Genomic DNA, 26,127 nt, shown 5'->3' on the forward strand with positions numbered 1-26,127 from the left:
CTAGCAGTTTGGGGGGGGCATGTTAGATGTACGGACTCCCCAGGCCCCTCCCTGACCCCCGAATCTTCATCTCCATTTTAACAAGGTGCTTGGGGCTGTGTGTGCACATGGCAAGCACCCTGTCTGGGTCAGCTGGTGATAAAAGTGAATGGGTATGATTCCCATTGAGAGGAGCACTCTGTTTACAAAACTGAATTGATGGTCTTAAAAACAAACCAACAAACAAATGGCGGTGTAGACCATACATACAAACATACAAATCACGTTTGGAAGAATTCTAATTAAGATCCTTGCCTAAGCCTCAGGAGATTGCCGCCTCTGAGAAAGGTTTTTCAGCACGTGATTTAGGAAGAGGATTTGGTTAGGTTAAAATTGATAACCAAAACCCCCAAACAGGGACAAAAGGCATTTTTTCCTGCCGCTGTGCGTTTATCCTTTCACTTCCTGGAGTCCTTTGCTGTGCTTCTTACTTACAGCCTCTTGCATTTTAATTCAAAAGACGCTTTTAAATATGCCATTGAATTCTGATTCATCACCTGTAAACAACTTTTAGGAATTTAAAATGTGATCAAATAACCGGATTCCATCTGGAGGATGGTGGTTTTCTAAGACAAAAGTAATGTGTCCCTTCTCACAGAGGACTTCCAGTTTTTCTCTCTGTGACCCTCACACGTCCTGAAGGACCTATTTGGACCTTGAGCGTTTGTGTGCTGTGGGAGGACACATCTTAATAAGGTGTCATCGTGGTTGGTTACTGATGCCCAGGGAAGAAAGATACAGATCCAGTGCCCGAAACGGATGCTGCCTGAGCCCCTCGTTAGTCAGTAGGTCAGCCCCTTCGCCGGCTTCTGTCGTACGCTGATGGGTGTGGTGCTGTGCCAAGCTCTTTATCTCCTCTTACCTGCTTAACTAACTTGTAAGGAGATTTGCTGAACAGGGAAAAGCCCTCTGCTGGACACACACCACCTGCGTGCAGTTTTCTGTGTCACAGCGTGCTGTGGACTCCGGGTCACCTGCTGCTGCAACAGAATGTGACCACTGCTGTTTCCTTAAGACCTTGCAAATCTCCGAAAATAAAACTTCCATCCACTGTCTTACAACCACTGTTGCTTCTATGCCATGGATCCAGCAAAGGGAATTCCTGAATTTTACTGAGATGTACAACATGATTTGCGTAAATAATAATTAAAACCTGTTTGCATTTTAGGGCCCTGTTGCAATGAGAGTGGCAAAGTTAGCAATTAATCAAGGGATGGAGGTGAGTGCCTCAGGCTTGGGGTTTTTGTTGGAATAGGTGGTGGAGATTTAACTGATGTGAACCGTTATTTTGTTAATAGTCTGAGGTAGAGCTGTTTGCTGCAGCTGCTACTGAGAGCGTCTGAGGCTCCTTCTCGCTGCATCACTGATTTCGTTCCGCGTATAGCTGTTTTGCTTCAGGATCATAGTCCCGGAATTCAGTTGTCTCGCTGACTCCCGCTGATTTTGCCATTGAGTTCATGGAGCGGTTTACTGGCTAGTAGTTCATAGAAAACCAAAGGAAAGGGGCATTCTGTGTATTCTCAGCACCAGTATCATTAAGTACTGTCCCAAGGAGAGCTTCCTAACTCAAAGCTCCTCCTAAAGATGGAGACCATCTTTAAGTTCTCCGCGTGCTTTCTGCAGCAGGACACACAGAAGCCCTGTAGGGGCCCCGGGTTACCCCAGAGAGATGGCTCCGAAGGGGCAGAGGCCCCAGGCCGGGGGAGGAGGAGGCAGGGCAAGGGGGTGATGCGGGTACCCAATTATACTGGGCTTTTGTTTTTTTCTAATTACTTTTATTTATTTGGGGGAAGGGGGCAGTAGTTAGGTTTATTTGCTCAATGGAGGCACCAGGGATTGAACCCTGTGCACGCTAAGCAGGCACTCTGCCACCGAGCTCCACCCTCCCCCTTACACTGGGCTTTTTATTATCATAAGAAGTTCTGAATATTCTGAGCATTTTGAAGGAAGATACTTCTTCCTTGCAGACCCAGAGGCCACGGTATCTTCATGGCCTCCACAGCGTTAAAGGAGGTTGAATTCATTAGCAATAAATATATATTTTTCATTTACAAAGTATTTGATTGTTTTTTTTTAATTCTTACATAGCAGTAACAATATTAATAGCAAAGACCCGCTATGACCTCACTATGTGCAGACCATATATATATAAATTGTACTTTATGAAGACTTGACCTGGAAGAACTCATTCGACCCTTGCAGTAACCCCAGCTGGTACCTACTGTAATTAGCCGCCCTGAGGCTGCAGCTGTGTAGGAGGGCTTCGCAGCTCCCGTGTGGTGGGGTCAGAATTTGAACCCAGGCGGCCTGGCTCCAGAGTTTCTCATGCTGGTCATACTTCTGATTACACTGAAAGAGTCTGTTCTTTTAGAATAAGGTTATTCAGCTTGAATTTATGTGTATATTGAGGATACCATATTCTTAAAAGTGCTTCTTGCTGAAACGACATACCTTTTTATCCTCAGGTCGATCTGGTCACAGGATTAGCCATCGAAGAAGCGTGCTACGCTCAGGTATATCACACAGTCACGTTCAGTGAGGACAGCCCTTCCCTCCGTGTAAGTCAGCTGCATTATGGATCGCTGAGCGAGGTGGCACTCGTGCCTATCCTGGAACCATACAGATGAGTTAAAACTACTTGTTTCTGCTATTTGACTTAACAGCTCTTACACTGATTCTGTTGCCCATGCTGATGACTCCTGCCTCTGTAGTTCAGAAAACTCTTAGAATAATTAAGTTAGTACCATTCATGCTGTAGCTGTCTCTCTGACTCATGTTGTATTTTGTGGGTGTGGCCTTGAACCCTCACGCCAGCGTGGAGAGGTGAGAAGAAGGCGGCAGTGAGCACGTGCCTGCTGGGAAGTATTGGTGTTGGAGACACATTGGCTTTTCCCGACGTTCTGAGCCTCTCCTCCTACCCTGAAAGTTCACTCATTCAACTATGTACACAGTTTTCTTTTTTGTACACAAATGAATAAGGCTTTCTGTAGAGGAACAAATCTTCCTTCCTCCCTTCCTTTCTTCCATCCTTTTTTTAAATGGAGGATATAACTTTGTTTAAGGGCATCTAAAGTAGCAGAAGAATTTTGTTCTACCTTTCCTGAGAATTGGAAACGGTGTCAGCTCCCACTTAGGCATGGCAGCATCATAAATTAGGAGCAGTAGCCAGAGTGTGCTCTGCGCCTGGTCTGTATATGTAAATTACCACCTGTCATTGATGAGCACATGCCATGGATGAACTAAATTACCAGCCTCTTACACATGGACAACCTCAGAGTTTGAAGAAAAATTTTAAAAGCATATCTGGCCACACCTTATCAAGTGTAAGGGAACAGAAATCATGCAAAGTGTTCTGTCAGACCACAGTGGAATTAAACTAGAAGTCAGTAACAGCAAGATAGATGGAAAATCCCACCTACTGATGATGAGAAGTAACCTTTTTAATAAGGTTAAACGACACACTTCTAAATAACATGTGTGTCAAAGAGGGAGCCTCAGGGGGAATTAAAATACATTTTGAATTAAATCAAAATGAAAATACAACTTATCAAAATTTGTGAGAATGCATCAAAAACAGTGCTTCGAGAGAAATTTATAGCATTGAATGCGTGTGTCAGAAAAGAAAGATCTGAAGTCAGTACTCACTTCCTACCTTAATGAAAGTGGGGAAAAGACGAGCAAATTAAGTTCAAAGTCAGCAGAAGACTATCAGTAGTACTTCAGAGCAGAAGGCAATGAAATTGAAAATAGACAATAGATAAAAAACAAAACCAAAAATTGGTTCTTCATAAAGATCTATAAAATTGACAGTTTCCAGTCAGGCTAATCAAGGAAAAAAGGCAGCAGATAAAAATTATATCAGAAATACAGGAAAGATCATTACTGCTGATCCCATGGACATTGAAAGGATAATAAAGGAATGCTGTGAACAACTATATGCTCACAAATTTCATAGCCTAGAGGAAATGGATCAATTCCTTGAAAGACACAGTATACCAAAATTCACCAAAGGAGAAATAGCTCATCTGAATAGTCCTATGTTTGTCAAAGAAATTGCAGCAATGACTAACAGACTTCCAAAATAGGAAGCACCAGGCCCAGGTGGTTTCATTGGTGAATTCTACCAGACATTTAAGGAAGAAATTATACCAGTTCTCTGTAGTCTTTTCCAGACATTGGAAGCAGAAGGAGTACTTCCTAACTTATTCCATGAGGACAGTATTATCCTGATAACAAAACTAAAGACATTACAAGAAAGGAAAACTATAGAACATTACCTCTCCTGAATGTAGATACAGAAATCCTCAATAAAATATTAGCAAACCCCCCAAAAAAGTATAAATACATGTACATATTAGCAAGCTAAATCCAGCAATGTATAAAAAGAATTATATGCCACAACCAAGTGAGATTTTTTTTCCCGATATGCAAGTCTGGTTCAACACTCAAAAATTTATTTAATTCATCACATCAGCAAGCTAAACAGGAAAAATCATATGATTGTATCAACAAGCAGAAAAAGCATTTGACAGAATTCAATACTTATTCATGATAAAAACTCTCAGCAAACTATGACTAGGTGGGAATTTCCCCAACTTTGTAAGAACTTCTACAGAAAACCTACTTAATGAATAGAAACATTGTAAGGATGTTCCCTCTCATCACTCCTTTTCAACATCTGCTAGGAGTCCTAGCTAATGTGAAAAGAGAAGAAAAAGGAATAAAAGATATATGGATTGGGACGGAAGATGTAAACTGTTTGTAAGTGATGTACTTGTCCATGTAGAACATCCCAAAGAATCAAGAAAAAACCCACCATGACTAACAAGCATGCAGAGCAAGATTGCACGATGCAAGGTTAATATACGAAAGTCAGTTGCTTCCCTGTATACCAGCAGTGAAGAATTTGGGATTTGAAATAAAAAACACAACATAGTTTATATTAGGTCACACAAAAAATGCTTAGATATAAATCTTAACAAAATATGTACAAGATCTATAGGGGGAAATCTGCGAAACTCTGATTAAAAAAAAACAAATAATTTAATAAAGAAATAACTTTACAAAGAAATAATTTACATAAATAGAAAGCCCATATTCATGGATAATAAGATTCAATATTAAGATGTCACTTCTTCCCAACTTGGTCATAGATTCAACGCAATCCCAATAAAAATTCCAGCAAGTTGCTTTGTTAATATTTGCAAACCAATCCTAAAGTGTATACAGAAAGTCCAAAGACCCAGATTAGCCAGCGCAATATTGAAAAACTAAAAAATTGGGGAAGTGACACTACCTGGCTCCAAGACTTACTGTAAAGCTGCCGTAATCAAGGAAGTGTGGTACTGGCAAAAGAAAAAACAAACTAATTAGTGGAACAGAATAGGGAGCCCAGAAGTAGATTCATACAAAAATAGTCAACTGGTCTTTGACAAAGAAGCAGAGGCAATTCAGTGGAGGAAGGATAGTCTTGAAAATGAAGACTGTCTTCATTTGCAGCAGCTGGACAATTACCAAAAAAAAAAAAAAAAAAAAAAAAAAAAAGAATGAATCTTCACAAAAATTAACTCAAAATCACTATTTAGCCCAGGGAACCATATTTAATGTCTTGTAGTAATTTATGGTGAAAAAGAATATGAAAACAAATATATGTATTTTCCTATATGACTGAAGTGTTGTGTTGTGCTGTACACCAGAAATTGACATAACATTATAAACTGATTATACTTCAGTAATATATATATATATAAACAAATTTTTAATGTGTTTTAATTAACTCAAAATGGGTCATAGACCTAAATGTGAAATGAAAAACTATAAAACTTCTTGAAGATGACAGAAATTCTGGGAGACCTTGAGCTTGGCAATGGCTTTTTATAAAAAACACCAGAAGTATAATTCATGAAAGAAAAATCTTGTTGTTTGACTTTATTAAAATTAACAACTTCTGTTCTGCAAAGACACTGTGAAGAGAATAAAAAGACAAGCCACGGACTGGGAGAAAAATCTTAGTAAAGCAGACCTGATGAAGGACGTATCTAAGACACACAGAGAACTTTTAAAGCTCAACAATGAGAAAATAACCTGTTAAAAAGTGGGGGTAAGGTCTGAACAGATACCTCACCAAAATAGATGCACAGGTGGCAAATAACTATAGGAAAAGATGCTCTACATCATATGTCGTTAAGAACGACAAAGAGAAACGAGACGCCACAATTTGGCCATTTCTTCACAAAGCTGTTGTCTCACCACATGATCTAGTGATGTTGTTGTTACATATTTACCCAAATTAGTTGAAAAGTTACATCCACACAAAAGCCTGCACACCGGTGTTTACAGCGCTTTTATTCATAATTGCCAGACTTGGAAACAACTAGGTGAATGGGCGAACTGTGGTATATCCGTACAGTGGGGCGTTACTTATCAGTAAGAGGAAAGAGCTATCCTGCCACGAAAGGACGTGAAGGAACCTTAACTGCATGCTGCTTAGTGAAGGATTTCAGTCCTAAGAGGCTGCATACTATGTGATTCCAACTGTTTGTCATTCTGGAGAAGACGACAGGGGCGGGGAGTCAGGGGTGACGTGGTGGAGCATCAGGGACGTTTAGGGCAGTGAAACTATTCTGTTCTCTGTGGTACTGCAGTGGTGGGCGCACGACATTCTGCGTTTGTCAAAATCCATGGGATATACGCACAGTAGGCCCTGATGTAAATTATGGACTTTACTTACTAATACTGCATCAATATTGGTTCATTAATAGTAAGAAATGTGCCACATTAATGCAGGATGTTAATAACGGGGAGCAGTGAGGGGCCCGGAGGGAGTACACGGGAACTCTGAACTTCCTGCTCAGTTTTTTTTATGGACCTAAAATTGTCTAAAAAGTAAAATCTTAATTTTATTAAAGTATACGTGAAATGGGACAATAAGCGTTTGGAGTTAGGATGATAAATACGCTCCCATAACTGGCATTGTGCAGCTGACTGCTAGACGTCACCATTTAGGTTGCCTTTTAATTAGGTTCCCTTAGAAGCGCGGTAGCCTTGTTAATCTTCTGCAGTTGTTTTTACTTTTCGACATAGATGGCGCATTGTTTTGTTTGTCTTAGACTATTCCAACAAAAGACAGACTTGAAGGCCTTCTTGCTTTTAAAGAGAAGAGGACCCCTCGCTATAAAGGAGAATAGGAGAAACAGAAATGGTTAAAATGCCAGTGTCATAAAGGTACTTCTGGAAGCATCTCTCAGACCCAGATGTGCCTCGGTACCTGGAATCCCAATGGCCAAAGTGAAGAGCGAGTTACTCGTATACTGAGCTAGGTGTCTGGAGTGACCCCTGCGTGTACTTTGTCCCACTGTGCATCATCGCGTCCATTCAGATTTATAAAGCTGGTGACGAACACTGTCAAAACATCGACTCAGAATTAGGTACACATTTCTAAATACCTCCTGCATATGAGGCTTTCTGTTCTTAAATTTTTTAATGTGAATAATTTATATATATTGCACACTCTAGGAAATAATAATGATTGTATGTCTCCAGTGCTACCGTATGAAAATAAAATTATTTCTATATACCAAAAATGTGAAGTTATACCAAATAAAGTTCCTAAGGGATCATGCACATACGCAGCCGCACACGCACGTCTCATCCTGAAAGAGGAGCCGACAGGCAGAATTGTGAGTGAAAATGACCAAATACAAATGAAATCAGTGAAAAGAAAACTTGGACATTTTTCTCTTACCCCGTTCTTTTTGTAGTGAATAAATCATCGCCTGTTGGATTTTAGATTCTCTCGGGTGACCTCTTTACGTGGTCAGTCCTAGACTACAGTGTGGACGGTGCAGAATTAATCCAGAAAGAGACCGGGGCCACCTGAAGGCCTGGATGCTGTTCACCTCCACGCCCCCCGCGAGCAGGCGGCCGGGCCCAGGAAGGAGACGGCGCAGCCAGGGTGGCCGTCCCAGCGGCGGAGTCCTGGATGAAGAGTGAAGCCTCCTCCCTGCTCCCCTGCCCTCAGCCCTTTACGCCTGGTTCCAGTCAGGACGGGCGGTGGGCGCAGCCCCTTTCGCCCCCTTCTGGCAGAAATGTCCTGCCTTCCTACCCCTGGAGGAGCTCGGGGTGTGTGAGTTTATACAGCCCTGCGTGGGGGACAGACAGGACGGGTGAGGGAAGTAGTGAACTGGAGAATCCAGGGCGGAGGGGAGAGAGGACCAGGGCGGCTCCCGGGGCGGATCTGCGCTGTTGCCTTTGCGTTTGATCAAAGCAGCCTACCTGCCCTGGCCGCGTCCCGGGCCACGTCCAGCAGCTGGCGATGCCCCACTGAGCCTGGACCGTGCCTGTTCCTCGCCGGCCCCGAGCACAGCAGCTGGGCATCACCGCCCCGAAGTCAAGCTTGGCACGTGCGTGACCTGTTCGTGCCTCCCCCCGGCTCAGCACCACGGCTCCCTTGCTCTTGGAAGCAGACTTGGAATGTTTAAAATCACTGAAACTTAATTTTTTTTTAACTTTGGGAAATTAGACTCAGTCTCAATTTGAAATACCTTGAAAAGAGGCAAATGTGGCCTTGGCCTCAGGGGTCCGGCGTCCTCACCACACACGTCCTTGTGCTCGGGGGCCCCTTTGCTGCTCACTCTGCCGATTTATGATGTTGGCTCAGCCGATGGGCATCCTTTGAAAGGAGCTTGTGAATTCTAAGATTCACCTTCAGCTCTGAGGTGGTGTGTACACTTGGCTGATAAACCCGCGCCCTTCATTTCATGCTGGATGATTTGCAGATAAAGTGCTGGTCCCTGTTTTCATGGCCCCTGAAAGGTTTCAGGACCGTTTTGTTCTGTCCATGTCGCGTCCCAGTGCCACCTGCATTTTAACTGAGTAGGAAAGAATTACGTTAACGGGGAGAAATATTGAGGGTGCCGAGTGACTTGACTCCCCTAACTTGGATTTGTAGTCTGTTGCTGAGGGAATGCATTTCCTAACAAGTGCTGATTAAGTCACTGGAGAGCATCTGAAAGCAGACGTCCTGTGGTAGCATCGGCGCGTCTTCCCGGCTGTCTGTCTAGACGTGTGCCTTCCCCTTGGTTTCTCTCCAGCAGAGCATCTTGCTGAGACGGACGGGGTCCCGACACCACCCTGGGCCCAGGGGCAGCAGCTGGGTGCTGGGGGCGCCCTGCGCTTCCCGGAGGGGGCGGCACCTGCGCTGGCCGGTGGACAGGCAGCCCCCTCTGTCTCCCTCCAGGGCTTGGAGTGCTGTCGCGTCCTTCCACTGAAACCACGTCACACTGACGTGGCTGGAGGTGCGGCAGGTGTATCCACACGTTCAGGTGAAGTTAAAAGACGACGGAGGGAGGATGATTAACTGGACACACATCATTCCAGGGGAAAAACATTCCGTATCAGCTCAGAGCAGGAGACTTACTGGTCTTGAAGGAACGTAGGGCTGGTTAATTTATAACTTACCTCTGAAGGAAACAGCAGTCTCCAAGCCACAGAGAGGCTCTGAGTCAAAAGTTGTAATCGTGGTCAAAATAAGACTCATTTTCTGTGCCTTAAAGGGACATTTCAGGTTTGTGTTGTGTTCAGTGAAAAACAGACCTGGTTCTCCTGTCTTTTTTTTTTTCCTTCTGGCTGTCAAAAAAACTGGTCGCAAAGTGTTACCTTTCTGCTAGCACTTAGCGCGGAGCTTTGCACATAGACTGGCGTCGTGGGGTGTCATTTTGTGGGTGCCGTTTTAACAGGAAATGCTGATTTCTTTCTGATGGACTCATGGCTGGCTGGCCATTCACCCTTTTCCTCATTTGACCTTAACTCCCTCTTCTGGTTAGGGGCCGCCCTACATGTGCTCTGATTTGGGGTCCAAAACTCCTGGCAGGCAGACGGACTTTTTCACTGTTCAATCACGTCATTATTGTTTGTCTCCCTACATAGTTAAATATTAACTAAAATGTGTGTCAGGATTTGCTGCGCTTTTTCAAAAGACAATAGAAATGATTTTCTTACGTTTAAAAAGAATGTGTACATGTGTCACAAAAGAAAACAAACAAAAAAAACACAGCATTTTAAAGTTCGTTGGCTATTCTACATTTTGAAATCGTGTCGCTCACCATGACAGCAGACCCCAAACTGTAATTCTCTGCTGGTCCCAAATAAACCCATTTTTGCTATTGAATAAATTAATTAATTAATTAATTAATTAATTAAAAAAAGAAAAAAAGTTCGTTGGCAGTATTCTGGTAAAATGAGAATCACTCTTCCGCAGAGATGAAACAGGCTGTAAGTACCTCCTTTTTGGGAATCTTCCGAAACCCAGCCGCCCCTCCGAGGGAGAGCCGCTAATCCTCAGACAACGTGGTGCGCGTTGTTCAGACCAGTCCTCGGGGCAGAGAACTGGGCCCCACCGGGGGGCATGAAGGAACCCAGGGATGCGTGAAGAGACGCCCCTCTTGGGGTCAGGCCAGCCCTCGTGACCCTGGGCCACGCAGCACAAGCGCCAAGGAGGCAGGTTGGCAGATGCCCTTCCTCCTGAGCTGACAGTTCCCTGGGACCAGCAAAGCGACCTCAGAGCCACCCGCCTGTCCGTTCCCGTTTTAAAGTACAGAAAACACAGGACGGTGTGTTTTCATTCCATGTGACTTTTTTGACAGAATCACTGAAGACGCGGATGTGAATGAGATGGGAGGTGAGGGCTGGGGATCCTCATGGTAAAATGGCGACAGTTTGTGAGGCCCTAAGTCCATCCTGTGAGCATCCGAAAAGGGGGGGGCACCGCTGTTCCCGGGGCCCAGAGCAGGAGGCTGGAGCCGAGCGGGATTCCAGGTGGGTGGAGGGGTCAGGAACTGGACCTGGGGCCGTTGCCCTGTCATTGCTGTCGAGCCTGAAAACAGCTGAACAACGCAACCCAAGGCGCTGTGTGAGCCAGCCTTTGCCCAGACCGGTTTCGGTGTCCCCATCACTTGGATTCCGAGACTAAATGTGCGGAATGAGCGGTCTGATGGGGGGACAGCTGGGGCGACAGCGCCAGCTATTCCTGCTCAGCGCCACCTCTGAACTGAGCGCTGTTTACCTGCGTGTTCCATCCAGTACTCCACAGCCTCAGGAAATGGGTTTGTCATTTTAGAGTTTAAGAAACTGAGGCAAGAGCTGGATTTGTGGCAGGCGTGCTGAATTCAGAGCCCCAGCGTTCACTCCCTTTCGCTCCCTTAGGCAAAGGTGGCATTTTGGAACTTCAGTATGGAGGAGGTTTAAAAGAAATTCTAAGATGTTACTTTATGCAATTCCTGTTTCTGTTACTGAGTTCTGTTCACCGCACGACAGGCCAATAAATTGGGAGACAAGGTATTGGGGCAAGGAATAGAGACTTTATTTGGAAAGCCAGCAGACCAAGATAATGGCAGACTAGTGTCCTGGAGAACCAACTTCCCCATGTCAGACTTCAGGCTCCTTTTATACAAAAAAGGGGAGGGGGTGTGGTTGGTTGTTGCAGACTTCTTGGTGCAGGATTTCTTCCTTCTTGGAATCCTTTGTTCCTGCAGCTGTCCACGTGGGTCCCCTCATGGTGCTCCTGTAAAACCTCCAACAAAACAAACTTACTTTCTATTCTGCAATGTGTTATCTTTATAGGAGTGTAAAAGTGTTAATATCCTTACAGGTCAGAGCCCCAAGAATAGGCTCTCCTGTGTATTTCAGGCTAAAGGCAACAGTGTTTTACAAAAGGTGCAGAGCTAGCAAGACTAAGCCCAAAACACAAGGCACAGGGTTAAAGGAAAAGGAACAGATCTAAAAGGGAGTCAAGTTTATGCTTTTCTAGGTCCAGTGCCTTTTGGTGAGAGGTAAGAGGATGTTTCTGGACAGGTCCTCCTCTGCCCCAGGCTGGAGTTCGGGCAGGGCCCCTGCCATGTTCACCATGACTGTGGACCTGATCTCCCACAGAGAAAGTAACAGTTATTGGTGATTAAAATTACCTGTCAAAGTCCCTTCAGTTGCCTGTAAACTACACTATGGGGGGGGGGCGGTTGGAGGAGGATGTCTCACTGGCCTATCAGTGGTCAAGTCTTCCTGGATGTGAGGGACCAGCATCCTGGCGGGTGCCAACGTGGCCTGGCCAGTGCAGTTGCCCCCGTTGCTTTCCAGCTTTGGGTTCCTAATGTGGACACTTTCAAAGCTCCTGCCCCTCTTCCCTCTTCCCGGGCTAAAACGAACAGGGTCACCGCACCCACCTGGGCCTAGCCCAGGCCATGCACACAGCCCACTGTCTGCTCTCCATCCTAGGGCTCTGCCGCACCTTACTCCCTCCCTACCCCCACAGGACCCTGGGCCCAGGGCCTCCGCTCTGGGGGGGGTCCGGATCACCAACTGTGCCATCACCCACCCAAGGCCCACAGGCCAGCGGCAAGCAGCCCAGGACACCCTGACCACCTGACTGAGACATGGCACAAGGCATGGGCAGCAGGGCACCTGGGCGGGAACTGGAACAGCCTCCAGCCCGGCCCACTGCACCCAGGAGCCTTGGACACAGTGCTGTGCAGACACAATATGCCAGATCCTCCTCTGGCGGCTGTCGCCATGGTGACCAGAGCCTAGACCGCCTTGCCCCCAGCAGGGTGGGGGTGAGGGGGTCAGCTCCAGATAGGGGTGCACTCAGAGAGACGGGATCCGCGGTGAGGGGGGACAGGCTGAGGGGTGAGGGGCCACTTGGATTGGAAGTGTCCCCACTGAAGTGTGAGGGGCACTCGGAGTTAAGGGGATCCAGCTGGGGGTGGGGGATAATCTTGGGGAGGGGGTGAAGGGATGATCTTGGGATGCTGGGGGGACCCTGGGTAAGGCATGAGGGGTCAGCTTGGGGTGTGGAGGCCATAGGGTAGGACCAAGCTGGGCAGAGTGTGGGGGCTGGGACCTTGATGTGAGGTAAGGAGCCCCGTATTGGGGGTTTGGCTGGGGACAGGCCTGGCTGGCGTGGGGGGAAGGCAAGCAGGTGTGGGGAGGCTAGCAAGGGGAGAGGGGCTTGGGGGTGTGGCCTGGCTCAATGCCTGTATTGGATCTAGTTGGCTGCCAGGCCGGTCAGTGACCGGGTGGGGGCATTGCCGATGGGGACCCTGCCAGGCCCAGGCCCAGCCCCAGGGTGTGCTGCCCCACCACCCAGACCCGCCTGGCCCCGCTCGGCCCCAGCCACCAAGTTTCTGCACTGCAGCAGAACCAGGCCGAGGTTCCCCGCTGCGGGCTGTAGGAGGAGGGGCGCGCGCGGACGCGGGAGCCCGCCCAGAGCCTGTGGACGCTGGCGGGAGCCGGGCGCTCCTGGACCCGCTCGCTGAGGAGGAACGCGGCCTGGGGGTCTGGGCCGCCGCGGGCCGTCGCCTCCGCTGCCGCCGCCGAGCAGGTAAGGGGGCGCTGGTGGGGGCGCGCAGGTAGGGGAGCCGGCGGGTGAGGCCTGGGCTGCGTTGTGGAGGCGCCCAGGCCGGGGTGCGTAGGTGAGGTCTGGGCCTGTTAGGACCATGAGGCTAGTCCGGGCCGCCGCCCTGGTTCGTGGTGCCCCCCACACCCGCCCCGCACATTCGTGGTCACTGAGCCCCCTCGTTTCTGTCGCCGCTCATAGGGAGGTTTGGGAAAGCGGGAGCAGCCCCGGGAGGTGGGAGGGCGCCAGATGGGCCCGGAGCACCTCCGACCGGCCCTCAGGCCACGGCCTTCCCGCACAGGTCGACCTGCCTGGCGACTGCAGGCCGCCCTGGACCCTCCTGGGCACAAGCGACCTGGGGCGGAATAACGGGCGAGGCCTGGGCCTTTGGGAGCGGGTCACCCTACCTTTGGGATCAAAAGCTTTTGGAAGTCTAGTTTTAGTCTTTTGAGGAATCTGCCTACTGTTTTCCACAATGGCTGCACCAAACTACATTCCCACCAGCAGTGTAGGAGGGTTCCCTTTTCTCCACAGCCTCTCCAGCATTTCTCCTTTGTGGACTTTCGAATGCTGGGCATTCTGACGGGTGTGAGGTGATGCCTCATTGGAGAGTTGATTTGCAGTTCTGTTAATGAGCCACGTTGAGCCTTTTTTCATGTGCCTGCTGGCCATTTGTATGTCTTCATTGGAGAAGTGCTGGTTTAGATCTTCTGCCCATTTTTGGATTGGGTTGGTTGTTTTGTTGTTAAGTTGTATGAGCTGCTTCTATATTCTGGAAATTAAACCTCTGTCAGTCGCATCGTTGGCAAATACGTTCTCCCATCCCATAGGTTGTCATTTTGTTTTGCTTATGTTTTCCTTTGCTGTGCAAAAGCTTATGAGTTCACTTTGGTCCCATTTGTCTGTTTATTTGTGCTTTTATTTCTATTGCTTGGGTAGACTGCCTTAGGAGAACATTGCTGAGATGTATGACAGACCATGTTTTGCCTATGTTTTTTTCTGAGAGGTTTGTAGTGTCTTTTCTTATGTTTAATTCTTGAAGCCATTTTGCGTTTATTTTTGTGTGCGGTTTGAGGCAGTATTCTAACTTCATTGATTTGCATGTAGCTGTCCAGTTTTGCCTACACCATTTGCTAAAGAGACGATCTTGACTGCATTGTATGTTCTTGCCTCCTTTGTCCAAGATGAATTGATGGAATGTTTGTGGGTTTATGTCTGGGCGCTCTATTCTGTTCCGTTGATGCATAGGTCTGTTTTTGTACCAATGCCATGGTGGTTTGATTGTGGCTCTGTGGCTGTGTGTGAAGTCTGGGAGGGCTATTCCTCCTGCTTCGTTCTTTTTCTTCAGTAATGCTTTGGAAATTCTGGGTCTGTAGTGATTCTGTATCAATTGTAGGATGTTTTGTTCTAGTTCTGTGAAAAAATGTCCTGGGTAATTTGATAGGGATTGCATTTTATCTGTAGATTGCTCTGGACAGTGTGGCCATTTTCACAGTATTAATTCTTCCAATGCTAGAATGTGGGCTCTCTTTCATTTCTTTAAGTCCTCTTTAATTTCCTTGGGCAATGTTTTGTAGGTCTCTGCATGTAAGTCTTTACTTCCTGGGTCAGATTTATTCCTGAGTCTTTTTTTTTTTTTTGGATGCAATATTAAAAAGGATTATTACTTTCATGTATTTAAATACCACTGATTTCTGTATGTTGATGTTGTATCCTGCTACCTTGCTGAATTCTTTTATTAGCTCTAGTTGTTTCTGTGTGGAGCTTCTAGAGTTTTCCATATATAGTATTATGTCATCCACATAGTGAGAAATTTACCTCTTCTCCTCCAATTTGGATCTCTTTTATTTCTTTTTCTTGTCTATTTGCTCTACTAGGATTTCCAATACTATATTAAATAGGAGTGGTAAGATAGGAGTGGTAAGAATGGGCATCCTTGTCTTATTCCAGATGTTAGCAGACAGGCTTTCAGCTTTTCAGTGTAGAGTATGATGCTGGCTGTAGGTTTGTCATAAATTGCTTTTATTATGTTGAGATATGTTCCCTCTCCTTACATACCCACTTTAGTAAGACCAGGGGCTCAGTGTGGTCCGGGGCCTGGGAGGATGGCAGCAGCAGCAGTGGTGGCAGGAGGAGAGGGGCTACCTCTTGCCAGCCAGTCATTTGCTCCTATCTTCCCCTGTGGCTTGGCCTTGGGTTGGCCTGGCTGCCCCAGGAGCATTGGTTCCAAGTCTATAGGTCATTCTGCTCCAAGGAGGCTGGCATGGTGAGGTCAGGGTGCAGGGGGCGGGGGCGGGAGTGAGGCTGCCCTGTGCAAGCCCTTGAATTTATCTCCATCTCCCCCAGGGGCCTGGCCTTGTGGCAGCTTCTGCTGCCCCAGGGTTGCAGGACTCATCTGTTTAGGTCAGCCTGCTTCCTGGATGCCTGTACGATTTGGTCAGGGAGTGGGGAAGACTGCAGTGGTGGCAGCTGCGAGGGCAGGAGAAAGGGGGCTGCTCTGTGCCAGCCTGTGGATTTGCTCCCATCTCCCCCGTGTCCTGGACTGGGGGCGGCCTCTGCTGCCCCAGGTTCCCTGGAGGCACGTCCTCAAGTCAGCCTTCTCCTTAGAAGAGGGTGCAGTGCCCTCAGCGGACAGTGTTTGGGCACCAGCAAGGACTTCCAAAGGATTGGGTTCTAGCCTGGGGTAACTGACTCTCCTTTCCTTTCTTCTCTTGCTTCCTAAGGCGGTGGCTGTAGCGGTGTTTCCATTATAGGATATTACTAGGTATTGAACTTAGGTAGGTCTCTGTGATATACAGAAGAAAAATATTCTTAAGCCTATATATGTTTTATATATATATATATGTAATATATATAGTGGCTACCATATGTAAATCTCAAACTCCCAAATTTATCCCTTCCCACCCCCTTTGCCTGGTAACCATGAGATTGTTTACTATGTGTACGAGACTGTTTCTGTATTGTAGATGAGTTCATAGTGTCCTTTTTCTTTCTTTTTCCTTTTTTTCTTTTTTTTTGTTAAGATTCCACATATGAGTGATATCATATGGTATTGTTCTTTCTCTTTTTGGCTTGCTTCATTTAGAATAATGTTCTCTAGGTCCATCCACATTGCCACAAATAGAATTATTTTCTTCTTTTTTATGGCAGCATAGTATTCCACTGTATAAAAATACCCCAATTTCTTTATCCAGTCATCTGTTGCTATATGTAGGTTGCTTCCATGTCTCGGCTGTTGTATAGCGTGGTGCTGTGACCATTAGGATGGAGGTATGTTTTCACATTGGAGTTTCCTCCGGATATATACCCAGAAGTGGCATTGCTGGTTCATGTGGTAAGTCTGTTTTTAGTTTTTTGAGGAATTTGCATACTGTTTTCCATAATGGCTTCACCAAACTACATTTCCTAGCAACAGTGTAGGAGGCTTCCTTTTTCTCCATACCCTCTCTAGCATTTATCATTTATGATGGCCATTCTGACTAGTTTGAGGTGATACCTCATTGGAGTTTTGATTTGCATTTCTCTGATAATTAGAGATACTGAGCTTTTTTTCATGTGCCTACTGGCCATTTGTATGTCTTCATTGGAGAAATGTATGTTTAGATCTTCTGCCCATTTTCGGATTGGGTTGTTTGTTTTTTGTTATTAAATTGTGTGAGCTGTTTCTATATTCGGGAAAATCAGCCTTTGTCAAATATTTTCTCCCATCCTGTAGGTTGTCATTTTATTTTGCTTATGGTTTCATTTGCTGTGGAGAAGCTTGTCAGTTCAGTTAGGTCCTGTTTGTTTGTTTGTTTTTGCTTTTATTTCTATTGCTTGGGTAGACTGCTGTAGGAAAATATTGCTGAGAGGTATGTGTGATAATGTTTTGCTTATATTTTCTTCTAAGAGACTTGTAGTGTCTTGTCTTCTACTGAAGTCTTTAAGCCATTTTGCATTTATTTTTGAGAATGATGTGCGGGAGTATTCTAACTTCATTGATATGCATGCAGCTGTCCAGTTTTGCCTACACCATTTGCTGAAGCTAAAGTCTTCACTCCATTGCATGTTCTTGCCTCCTTTGTCCAATATAAAGTGACCGAATGTTTGTGGGTTTATGTCTGGGCTCTCTATTCTGTTCCATTAATCTGTAGGTCTGTTTTTGTACCAGTATCATGGTGGTTTGATTGTAGCTCTGTAGTAGTGTCTCAATCTGGGAGGGTTATTCCTTCTGCTTCATTCTTTTTCTTCAGTAATGGTTCGGTCATTCTGGGTCTTTAGTGATTCTGTATAAATTTTAAGATGATTTGTTCTAGTTTTGTGAAGAATGTCCTGGGTGATTTGATAAGAATCTGTAGTTTGCTCTGGGCAGTATGGCCATTTTCATAATATTAATTCTTCCAATGCAAGAACATGGGCTATCTTTGCATTTCTGTAAGTCGTCTTTTAGTTTCCTTAGTCAGTGTTTTGTAGGTCTCATGTAAGTCTTTCACTTCCTAGTTTAGATTTATTCCTGAGTCTTAATTTTTTGGATGCAATTTTAAAAGGGATTATTACTTTCATGTGTAATGAAGAGCCACCGATTTCTGTATGTCGATGTTGTATTCTGCTACCTTGCTCTATTCTTTTATTAGCTCTAGTCGTTTTTGTGTGGAGCCTTTAGGATTTTCCATATATAGTGTTATGCTATCCACATATAGTGACAATTTTACCTCTTCTCTTCCAATTTGGATGTCTTTTATATCTTTTTCTTGTCTAATTGCTCTACTAGAGCTTCCAAAGTATATTGAATGAATAGAAGTGGTGAGAGTGGGCATCCTTGTGTTGTTCCAGATTTTAGCAGACAGGCTTTCAGCTTTTCAGTGTAGGTTATTGTGGTGGCTGTAGGGATGTTATAAATAGTTTTTATTATGTTAAGATATTTTCCCTCAATTTGACTTTAGTAAGACCTGGGGCTCAGTGTGGTCAGGGGGCTGGGAGGATGGCAGCAGCAGTAGTGGTGGCGGGAGGAGGAGGGGGGCTACCCCCTCGCCAGCCAGTCATTTGCTCACATCTCACCTGCAGTTTGACCTGGGGGCGGCCTCTGCTGCCCCAGGTTCATCTTTAGGTCTGACTGCTCCCCAGAGCCCTGGCTGGTCCAGTGAGGGAGCTGGGGTGAAGGCAGTCGTGGCAGCTGTGGAAGCGGGATAAGGGAGGTACCCTGTGTGAGCCTGTGAAATTGCTCCCAACTCCTTGTGCCCTGCCCTGGGGGCAGTGTCTGCTGCCCCAGGTTGAATGGAGGCACATCCCCAGGTCAGCCATCTCTGGGGATCCTTTCACAGTTTGGTCAGGGAGTGGTGGCTGCTGAGGCGGAAGGGGGACTGACAGGTGTGAGCCCCTGGATTTGTTCCCATGTCCCCTGAGCCCTGGCTTGACTGGGGGCATCTTCTTCCCCCCCCCTTTGAGGGACACACATTTGGTGGTTAGCTTGCTCCTGGGAGGCCTGCGGGGTGTGGTCAGGGGTCGAGTAATTATTGGTGGTGGCGGCAGCAGCTGTGAGGAAAGAAGGCCTTGTCCCAGATGCTCTTGGTGGACTTGCTCCCATCTCCCCTGCAGCCTGGCCTGGTGGCGCCCTCTACCGCCCCAGGTTCCTGGGACGCAGGGTAGGGGTCAGCCTGCTCCTGGGAGGCAGGTTTCTTGAAGTGTGAGTAGGGACAGCAGGAAATGGAAGCGAATCCCTGCTGTAGAATGGGGCAGCCCCAGTCCAGCCGTCTCATCCGCCGCTATGGCCACCGCCGCGGCCGCTGCGCCTCCCTGACCACACCGCGCCTGCCTCCCAGGAGCAGGCTGACAGGGAGGAATTCTTTCCAGGAGTCTGGGGTAGCAGAGGCTGCTCCAGGCCAGGCAGCGGGGGAGATGGTGGCAAGTCTACTGGCTCTCCCAGGGCAGCCTCCCTCCCCCGCTGCCGCCTGCTGTCCATCCCAGGACCGGGCTGCACCCTCCCACCCGGCAGCACCGTCAACCACCCAGCGCCCCCTGGCGGGCGGTGTGCAGCCCGGGACCACTCTGACCCATCGGCTCAGACGAGGTACTGGACGGGGGGGGGGGGGGGGTAAGGGGGTCGGGGGTGGGGCAGGGCGCCCGGGTGGGATTTGGAACGGCCTCCAGCCCCACCCGCCTAGGCCCGGGAGCCTGGGACACAGGGCTGTGTGCCCGCACGCTGCCCGGGATCCCTGTCTGGCGGTTGACGCCCTGGTGATCGGAGCCGGGACAGCCCCGCCCCCGTTAGGTGAGGGGTGAGGGGGTCAGCTGGGTTAGGGGTGCACTCTGGGTGTGGGGGATCCCGCGGTGAAGGGGGACAGGCTGAGGGGTGAGGGGGTCACTAGGGGTGGAAGTGACCCAGTTGAGGGGTTAGGGGGTCCCGCCCACGGTGAGGGCCGCTTGGAGTGGGGGCACCCAGCTGAGGGGTTGGGGGTAATCCCGGGGTGAAGGGTGAGGGGACTATCTCTGTAAGGTGGGGGGGCCTGGGGTGAGGCATGAAAGGTCAGCTTGGTTTGCGGGGGCTGTAGCTTAGGACCTAGTGGGGCGCAGTCTAGGGGCGGAGACTTCCGTGTGAGGAGAAGGAGCCTTGTCTTGGTGAGATCAATCTATCAATGGATCCATCGGGGACCAGGCCTGGCAGGGGGTTGGGAGGCAGTGACTGAGTGGGGGGCGGCGACAGGGGGCGTGGGCCTGGGGGTGGGTGTGGCCTGGCCCGAACCTGTGGTGATTCTAGTTGGGTGCCGGGACCCTACTGCAGGAGCCTAGCGTCCGCGCGGAGGGCGGGAGGGGGAGGGGAGCGCACCGACCCGCGCGGACGCGGGAGCGCGCCCAGAGCGTGCGGACGCTGGGCGGGAGCCGGGTGCTCCTGAGCCAGCTCCCGGAGGAACGCCGCCTGGGGTCTCGGCCACCCGCCGCTTGCTGTCGCTCTGCTGCCGTCGCCGAGCAGGTAAGGGGGCGCTGGTCGGGGCGTGCAGGTCGGGGAGCCGGCGGGTGAGGGCTGGGCTGTGCAGTTGGGGAGGCGCACAGGGCGGGGTGCGTGGGTGAGGTCCGGGCCGCGCGTCCCGTCAGGACACTGAGGCGGGTCCCGGCCGCCGCCCCGGTTGTTTAGTAGTCACTGAATCCCGCATCTTTCTTGGCCGCCCCTCATGAGCGGGTTTGGGAAAGTCGGAGCAGCCCCGGGAGATGGGAGGGCGCTGGACCGCTCCGGACCACCTCCGACTGGCCCTGAGGCCGTGGCCTTCCCTCGCAGGTGGACCTGCCCTGGGAGCGGAGGCCGCCCCGAACCCTGTGGGGCACAGGCGGCCTGGGGCAGGATAACGGGCGAGGCCTGGGCCTTTGGGAGCTTGTTAGCCTGTCCCCGAGATTAAAAGCTTTTGACAAGTGTCTTTTTAGTCTTTTGAGGAATCTCCCTCCTGTTTTCCACATTGGCTGCACAAAACTACATTCCCACCAACAATGTAGGAGGCTTCCCTTTTCTCTACAGCCTTTCCAGCATTTATCCTTTGTGGACTTTTGAATGATGGCTGTTCTAACTTGTGTGAGATGATACCTCATTGTAGTTTTGACTTGTATTTGTTTGATAATTAGCAACATTGAGCCTTTTTTCATGTGCCTGCTGGCCATTTGTATGTCTTCATTGTAGAAATGCTGGTTTAAATTTTCTGCCCATTTTTTGAATTGGGTGGTGTTTTGGTTATTCAGTTGTGTGAGCTGTTTCTGTATTCTGGAAATTAACCCTTGTCAGTCTCATCTTTTGCAAATATTTTCTCCCATCTCATAGGTTGTCCTTCTGTTTTGCTTATGATTTCCTTTCCTGTGCAAAAGCTGATAAATTCAGCTTGGTCCCATTTGTTTGTTTATTTGTGCTTTTATTTCTATTGCTGCGGTAGACTGCCCTAGGACAACATGGCTGAGATGTATGTAAGATAATGTTTTGCCTATGTTTTCTTCTAAGAGATGTATAGTGCGTTATCTTATGTTTAAGTCTTTAAGCCATTTTGAATTTATTTCTGTGTAGGGTGTGAGGGAGTATTCTGACTTCAGTGATTTACATGCAGCTGTCCAGTTTTCCCTACATGCTTTGCTGAAGAGACTGTCTTTACTCCACTGTATGTTCTTGCCTCCTTTGTCGAAGATGAATTGACCGAATGTTTGTGGGTTTATGTCTGGGCTGTCTATTCTGTTTCATTGATCTGTATGTCTGTGTGTTTTTTCCCCCTCCTTTTCCAGTTTTATTAGGTAGAATTACTACAGTTTGACTGCACATACACATTATATTGCATGTAGATACATAGATACGGTATACTGTAACTTTTTTTTAGTTTACATGTATGTACTGATTCTGAGAAGAGATTAGGTTTTTAAACTTACATAGTTATTAAAGGAATAAACCCAACTACAAAATAAGAATATGGTAATCCAATCATAAAGGACAGTCAGATGTGCTTACACGTATTCAAGAAGTCAAAATGATAATTAGTACACTGGTGGCCTTATTATTATTGTTATTATTTTTTAGATTCCTCATATAAATGATGTCATATGGCATTTTTCTTTCTCTTTCCGGCCTACTTCACTTAGAATGACAGTCTTCAGGTCCGTCCGTATGGCTGCAAATGGCATTATTTTCTTCTTTCTGTGTGGCTGAGTAGTGTTCCATCTTCTTTATCAAGTCATCTGTCACTGAACATTTGGGGTGTCTCCATGTCTTGGCTATCATGAATATTGCTGCTGTGAGCATTGGGGTGCATGTGTCTTTTTGAATTTTATTTTCCTCCAGATAAGTTCCCAGGAGTGGGATTGCTGGATCACATAGTAGGTCTATTTTCATTTTTTTAAGGAGCCTCCATACTGTCCTCCATAGTGGCTGCACCAATCTACACTCCCACCAACAGTGTGGAAGGGTTCCCTTTTCTCCACACCCCCTCCAGCATCTGTCATTTGTAGACTTCTCAATGATGGCCATTCTGGCTGCTGTAAGGTCATATCGCATTGTAGTTTTGATCTGCATTTCTCTGACAATTAGTGATGCTGAGCATTTTTCATGTGTCTGTTGGCTATTTGTATGTCTTCATTGGAGAATTGCTTGTTTAGGTCTTCTGCCCGTTTTTGGATTGGGTTTCTTGTTTCTTTGATATTAAGATGTATGAGCTGTTTGTATATTTTGGAAATTAGTCTCCGTCAGTCACATCATTTGCAAAGATATTCCTCCCATTTCGTAGGTTGTCTTTTCATTTTGTTGATGGTATCCTTAGTTGTGCAAAAGCTTTGAAGTCTAATTAGATCCCATCTGTTTATTTCTGCTTTTATTTCCAGTTCTCCAGGAGCTGGTTCAAAAAATGTATTTCTGTAATGTATATCTGCGAGTGTTGTGCCTATGTTTTGCTCTAGGAGTTTTATAGTATCTGGTGTTACACTGAGGTCTTTAATCCATTTTGAGTTTATTTTTGTACGTGGTGTTAGAAAATGCTCTAATTTCAGTCTTTTACAGGTAGCTGTCCAGTTTTCCCAGCACCACTTATTGAAGAGACTGTCTTTTCTCCATTGTGTATTCTTGCCTCCTTTGCCGTAGATTAATTGACCATAAGTGGGTGGGTTTATTTCTGGACCTTCTATGCTGTTTCATTGGTCTATGTGTCTGTTTTTGTGCCAGTGCCATACTGTTGATTGCTGTAGCTTTGTAGTGCAGTCTGAAGTCAGGGAAAATGATTCCCCCACTTCTGTTCTTTTTCAAGATTGTTTTGAGTGTTCGGGGTCTTTTGTGTTTCCATACATAGTTTCACATTTCTTGTTCCAGCTCTGTGAAGAATGTCGTTGGTAATTTGATGGGCACTGTATTGAATCTGTATATTGTCTTGGGCAGTATGGCACTGAGGCCATTATTTCTTCAGATATTTTATTTACTACCCCTACTTTCTCCAGGTGCTCCAGTTCTACATCTGTTAGTCTGCCTGGAGTTACCACACAGCTCACTGTCGTGCTGTTATTTAGTTTTCTTTTCTTTCCTTGTGTTTCCTTTTGGATAGTTTCTATTATCATGCCATCAAGTTTATTAATATTTTTTCCTGCAGTTTCTAATCTGCTGTTAATACCATCCTGTGCATTTTTCATCTTAGATACTGTATTTTTCACCCCCAGAGGTTTGGTTGGAATCTTTCTTATATGTTCTTTGTGTTTACTTAGCATGGTTAATATTTTTTCTGCTATCATTAACATATGGAATATGGTTATAATAGCTATTTAGTGTCCCTTTTGAATAATTTTTTAGTGTAAAGTCATATATGTTATTTCGACTTCAGTTTCTTTTAAGTGTAAAGTATTGTGTAACATAGGCAAAATTGGTTAAGTCAATACATTTTGTAGGAATTTCACATGTTCTGATTCCTTCCACTGCCCATCACCCCATCACCTTCGCTCCTCCAGTGTTTGAGTCGTAATCTTCAGGAAAGCCCTTTGAAAAAGAATTTTTGCTCAGTCAGCAGTTGTCATGTCAGTCAGTTCATAATTCTTTTAAAAATTGGGCTTCTTTGATCTCCAGTGGAACGTGGACACACTTCAAAAACTCCTCACCCGTAATCTTTGGGATCCAATTTTCTCAAGCAATTTACTTTAGGACTATTACGTATTTGGGGTCAGGGACGATAGATCTGCCTGGTTCTGAATTTTAGACACTCTCTGAACATGTATTAGGTTCAAATCATGTTTACTCCTAAGCTTATCACACCCTGGAGCAGTACTGATTGTTGGGATATGCCAGCACCTAAGATACAAGAGCTTGTTAGGTTTCTCATAGTTTATTTACCAGCTCTGTCTTGTTCTTTCCCACAGATCTAACATGTAGTTCTGCGAGGAAAGGAAACCACATAGTTACCCTATGAGGCGTTTCCAAAGGTGTAGGTCTACACAAAAAGCCCCATCGGTGTTCCTTTTTAAAAAATTGAAGTATAGTCAGTTTACAATGTTGCACTAGTGTCTGGTGTGCAGCGGAGTAAGTCAGTCATCCGTATACACACATAGATTCATATTCATGTTCTCTTTCATTGTAGGTCATGACAAGACATTGAATATAGTTCCCTCTGCTGTGCAGTAAAAACTTGTTTTTTATCTCTTTTTTGTATAGTAGTATCTGCAAACCTTGAGCTCCCAATTTATCCCTTCCCACTATCCACCCCCTGACCGGTAACCATACATTTGTTTTTAGTTCTGTTTCTATTGATTCATTTTTCTTCTTCTTATGGGTATCTTACCTCCTAGGGCCCTAATAAAATAATGTTGACTGGGTGGCTTGAACAAGAAATTTATTTTGTCACAGTTCTGGATGCTAGAAGTCCAGCTTAAAGTTCTAACAGAATTTGGTTTCACATGGCCTTTCCTCAGTCTGTGCATGTGGGGAGAGACAGAGAGAGACAGAAAGACAGAGAGATAGAGAGAGCACACAAGTTCTCTAATGCCTCCTCTGCCTCTTATGAGGATTCCAGTTCCATCAGGTCAGGGCCTTACCTTTAGGACCTCATTTAATACTAATAACTTCCCCAAAGGTCTAAATACCATCACATTGGCGGTTAAGGCTTTTACATAGGGATATCGGGGAGACACAATCATTCAGTCCACAATATGGGTCCTATTTTTTTCTTTCCGTGCATTCCTGGTATTCTTATTAGAAGTCAAACAATACGAGCTTTGCTTTATTGGGTGCCAGCTATTTTTATGTTCTTCTCAATATCCTTAAGCTTTGTTCTGGGATGCAGTTAACTCATTTGGAGACAGTTTGATATTTTTGAAGCTTTCTTTCAAAGTGTTAGCGCTAGACCAGAGAAACCTTTAGTTTAGGGCTCATTTTGCTCCCCTCCTGGGGCAGTAACCTCCTTAGTGCTTTATATAACGTTCTGGGGACTGTGAGGTGTTGTACTCTGGTGGGGGGGGGACTGAGCTCCAGGAGTTGTTCCTTCTGCTCCTTTCAGGTGGTTCTTCCTGTGGTTTTTGGTAGTGTCTTCATTCCTGTGCCTTGATCAGTACTGGGTTCAAGACGCAAGGAAACGTTTCCTCTGTAACTCCGTCTCCTCTGCAGCACTTGGCTCTGTGAATTCTAAGTGCCTTGGACTGCACAGACTCAAAAAACCACCGCCTCAATTACGGGAGACCACCAGGCTCCATCTGGGTCCTCCTTCCTGTACTGGGGCTGGGAACGCACTTTAAGCAGTGAGTCAGGGCAGTGGTCAGACTCGTTCTCATTTGTTTCTCGTCGCTCAGGGGTCCCAGTCTTGTGCTGCCTGGTGTCCAGTGTCTGAAAAATGGTCATATATATGTGTATATATATTTTTTAAATTTTTTTTCAGGATTTTTTTTAGTTGTTTTGAGTGGTCCTTGCCTGTTTGAGCATGAAAATGTCTTTTAGAATCAAGAAAAGTTCTTCCCAGTGTTTTCTTCAGCTTAGTCTCCATATAGAAGATGCTTATGACCTCTGAATGCTGAGATGCCTGAACTGAATGAAATGCTCCTGCTTATATAAGGCTCTAATTATGTATGAAAAAAGGGATGGATTGGCTATTTGTGGATTTGGTCACCTGTTTTTGATTGTTATTAAAATGTAACTTAATAAATACTTTGTTTATATATTAATCAAACACTTTTTACATATAGTGCTTCCTACAGCCACTCGGCATATCGCAGTTTATCTCCAGGGCCCTTGAGGTATTTTTCTG

The 26,127-nt window shown here is 46.4% G+C and overlaps 2 protein-coding genes and 1 non-coding gene across 19 annotated transcripts in view; 2 read left to right on the top strand and 1 right to left on the bottom strand.

Annotated features, from left to right (window-relative positions):
• Window positions 1-11,373, top strand: part of LOC105075598 (uncharacterized) — a 92,358-nt gene extending 80,985 nt beyond the window's left edge. For 2 of the 12 annotated variants that reach the window (XM_074366403.1, XM_074366405.1), the window contains exons 5-6: window positions 2,505-2,552; window positions 10,298-11,373. In XM_074366403.1, the coding sequence (XP_074222504.1) occupies window positions 2,505-2,552; window positions 10,298-10,303 (54 nt within the window). In that variant the 3' untranslated portion in view covers window positions 10,304-11,373. Of the gene's footprint in view, window positions 1-1,207; window positions 1,259-2,504; window positions 5,587-7,148 lie in introns of those variants that run through there. The other 10 variants (XM_074366394.1, XM_074366404.1, XM_074366398.1 and 7 more) reach the window with 9 other exon arrangements.
• Window positions 11,374-12,913: 1,540 nt separating this feature from the next.
• The window catches only part of LOC105068527 (ubiquitin carboxyl-terminal hydrolase 3), a 207,438-nt gene continuing 194,224 nt past the window's right edge, over window positions 12,914-26,127 (top strand). For 3 of the 6 annotated variants that reach the window (XM_074366388.1, XM_074366389.1, XM_074366387.1), the window contains exon 1: window positions 12,917-13,411. The gene's annotated coding sequence lies outside the window, so the exon portion shown is untranslated. The other 3 variants (XM_074366390.1, XM_074366391.1, XM_074366392.1) reach the window with 3 other exon arrangements.
• Window positions 24,231-24,356, bottom strand: LOC123615892 (small nucleolar RNA SNORA18). The gene has a single exon (XR_006723701.1). It is a non-coding gene; the product is annotated as a small nucleolar RNA SNORA18 (small nucleolar RNA).

Source organism: Camelus bactrianus, chromosome 6, assembly GCF_048773025.1.
Source record: "Camelus bactrianus isolate YW-2024 breed Bactrian camel chromosome 6, ASM4877302v1, whole genome shotgun sequence".
NCBI lineage: Eukaryota > Metazoa > Chordata > Mammalia > Artiodactyla > Camelidae > Camelus > Camelus bactrianus.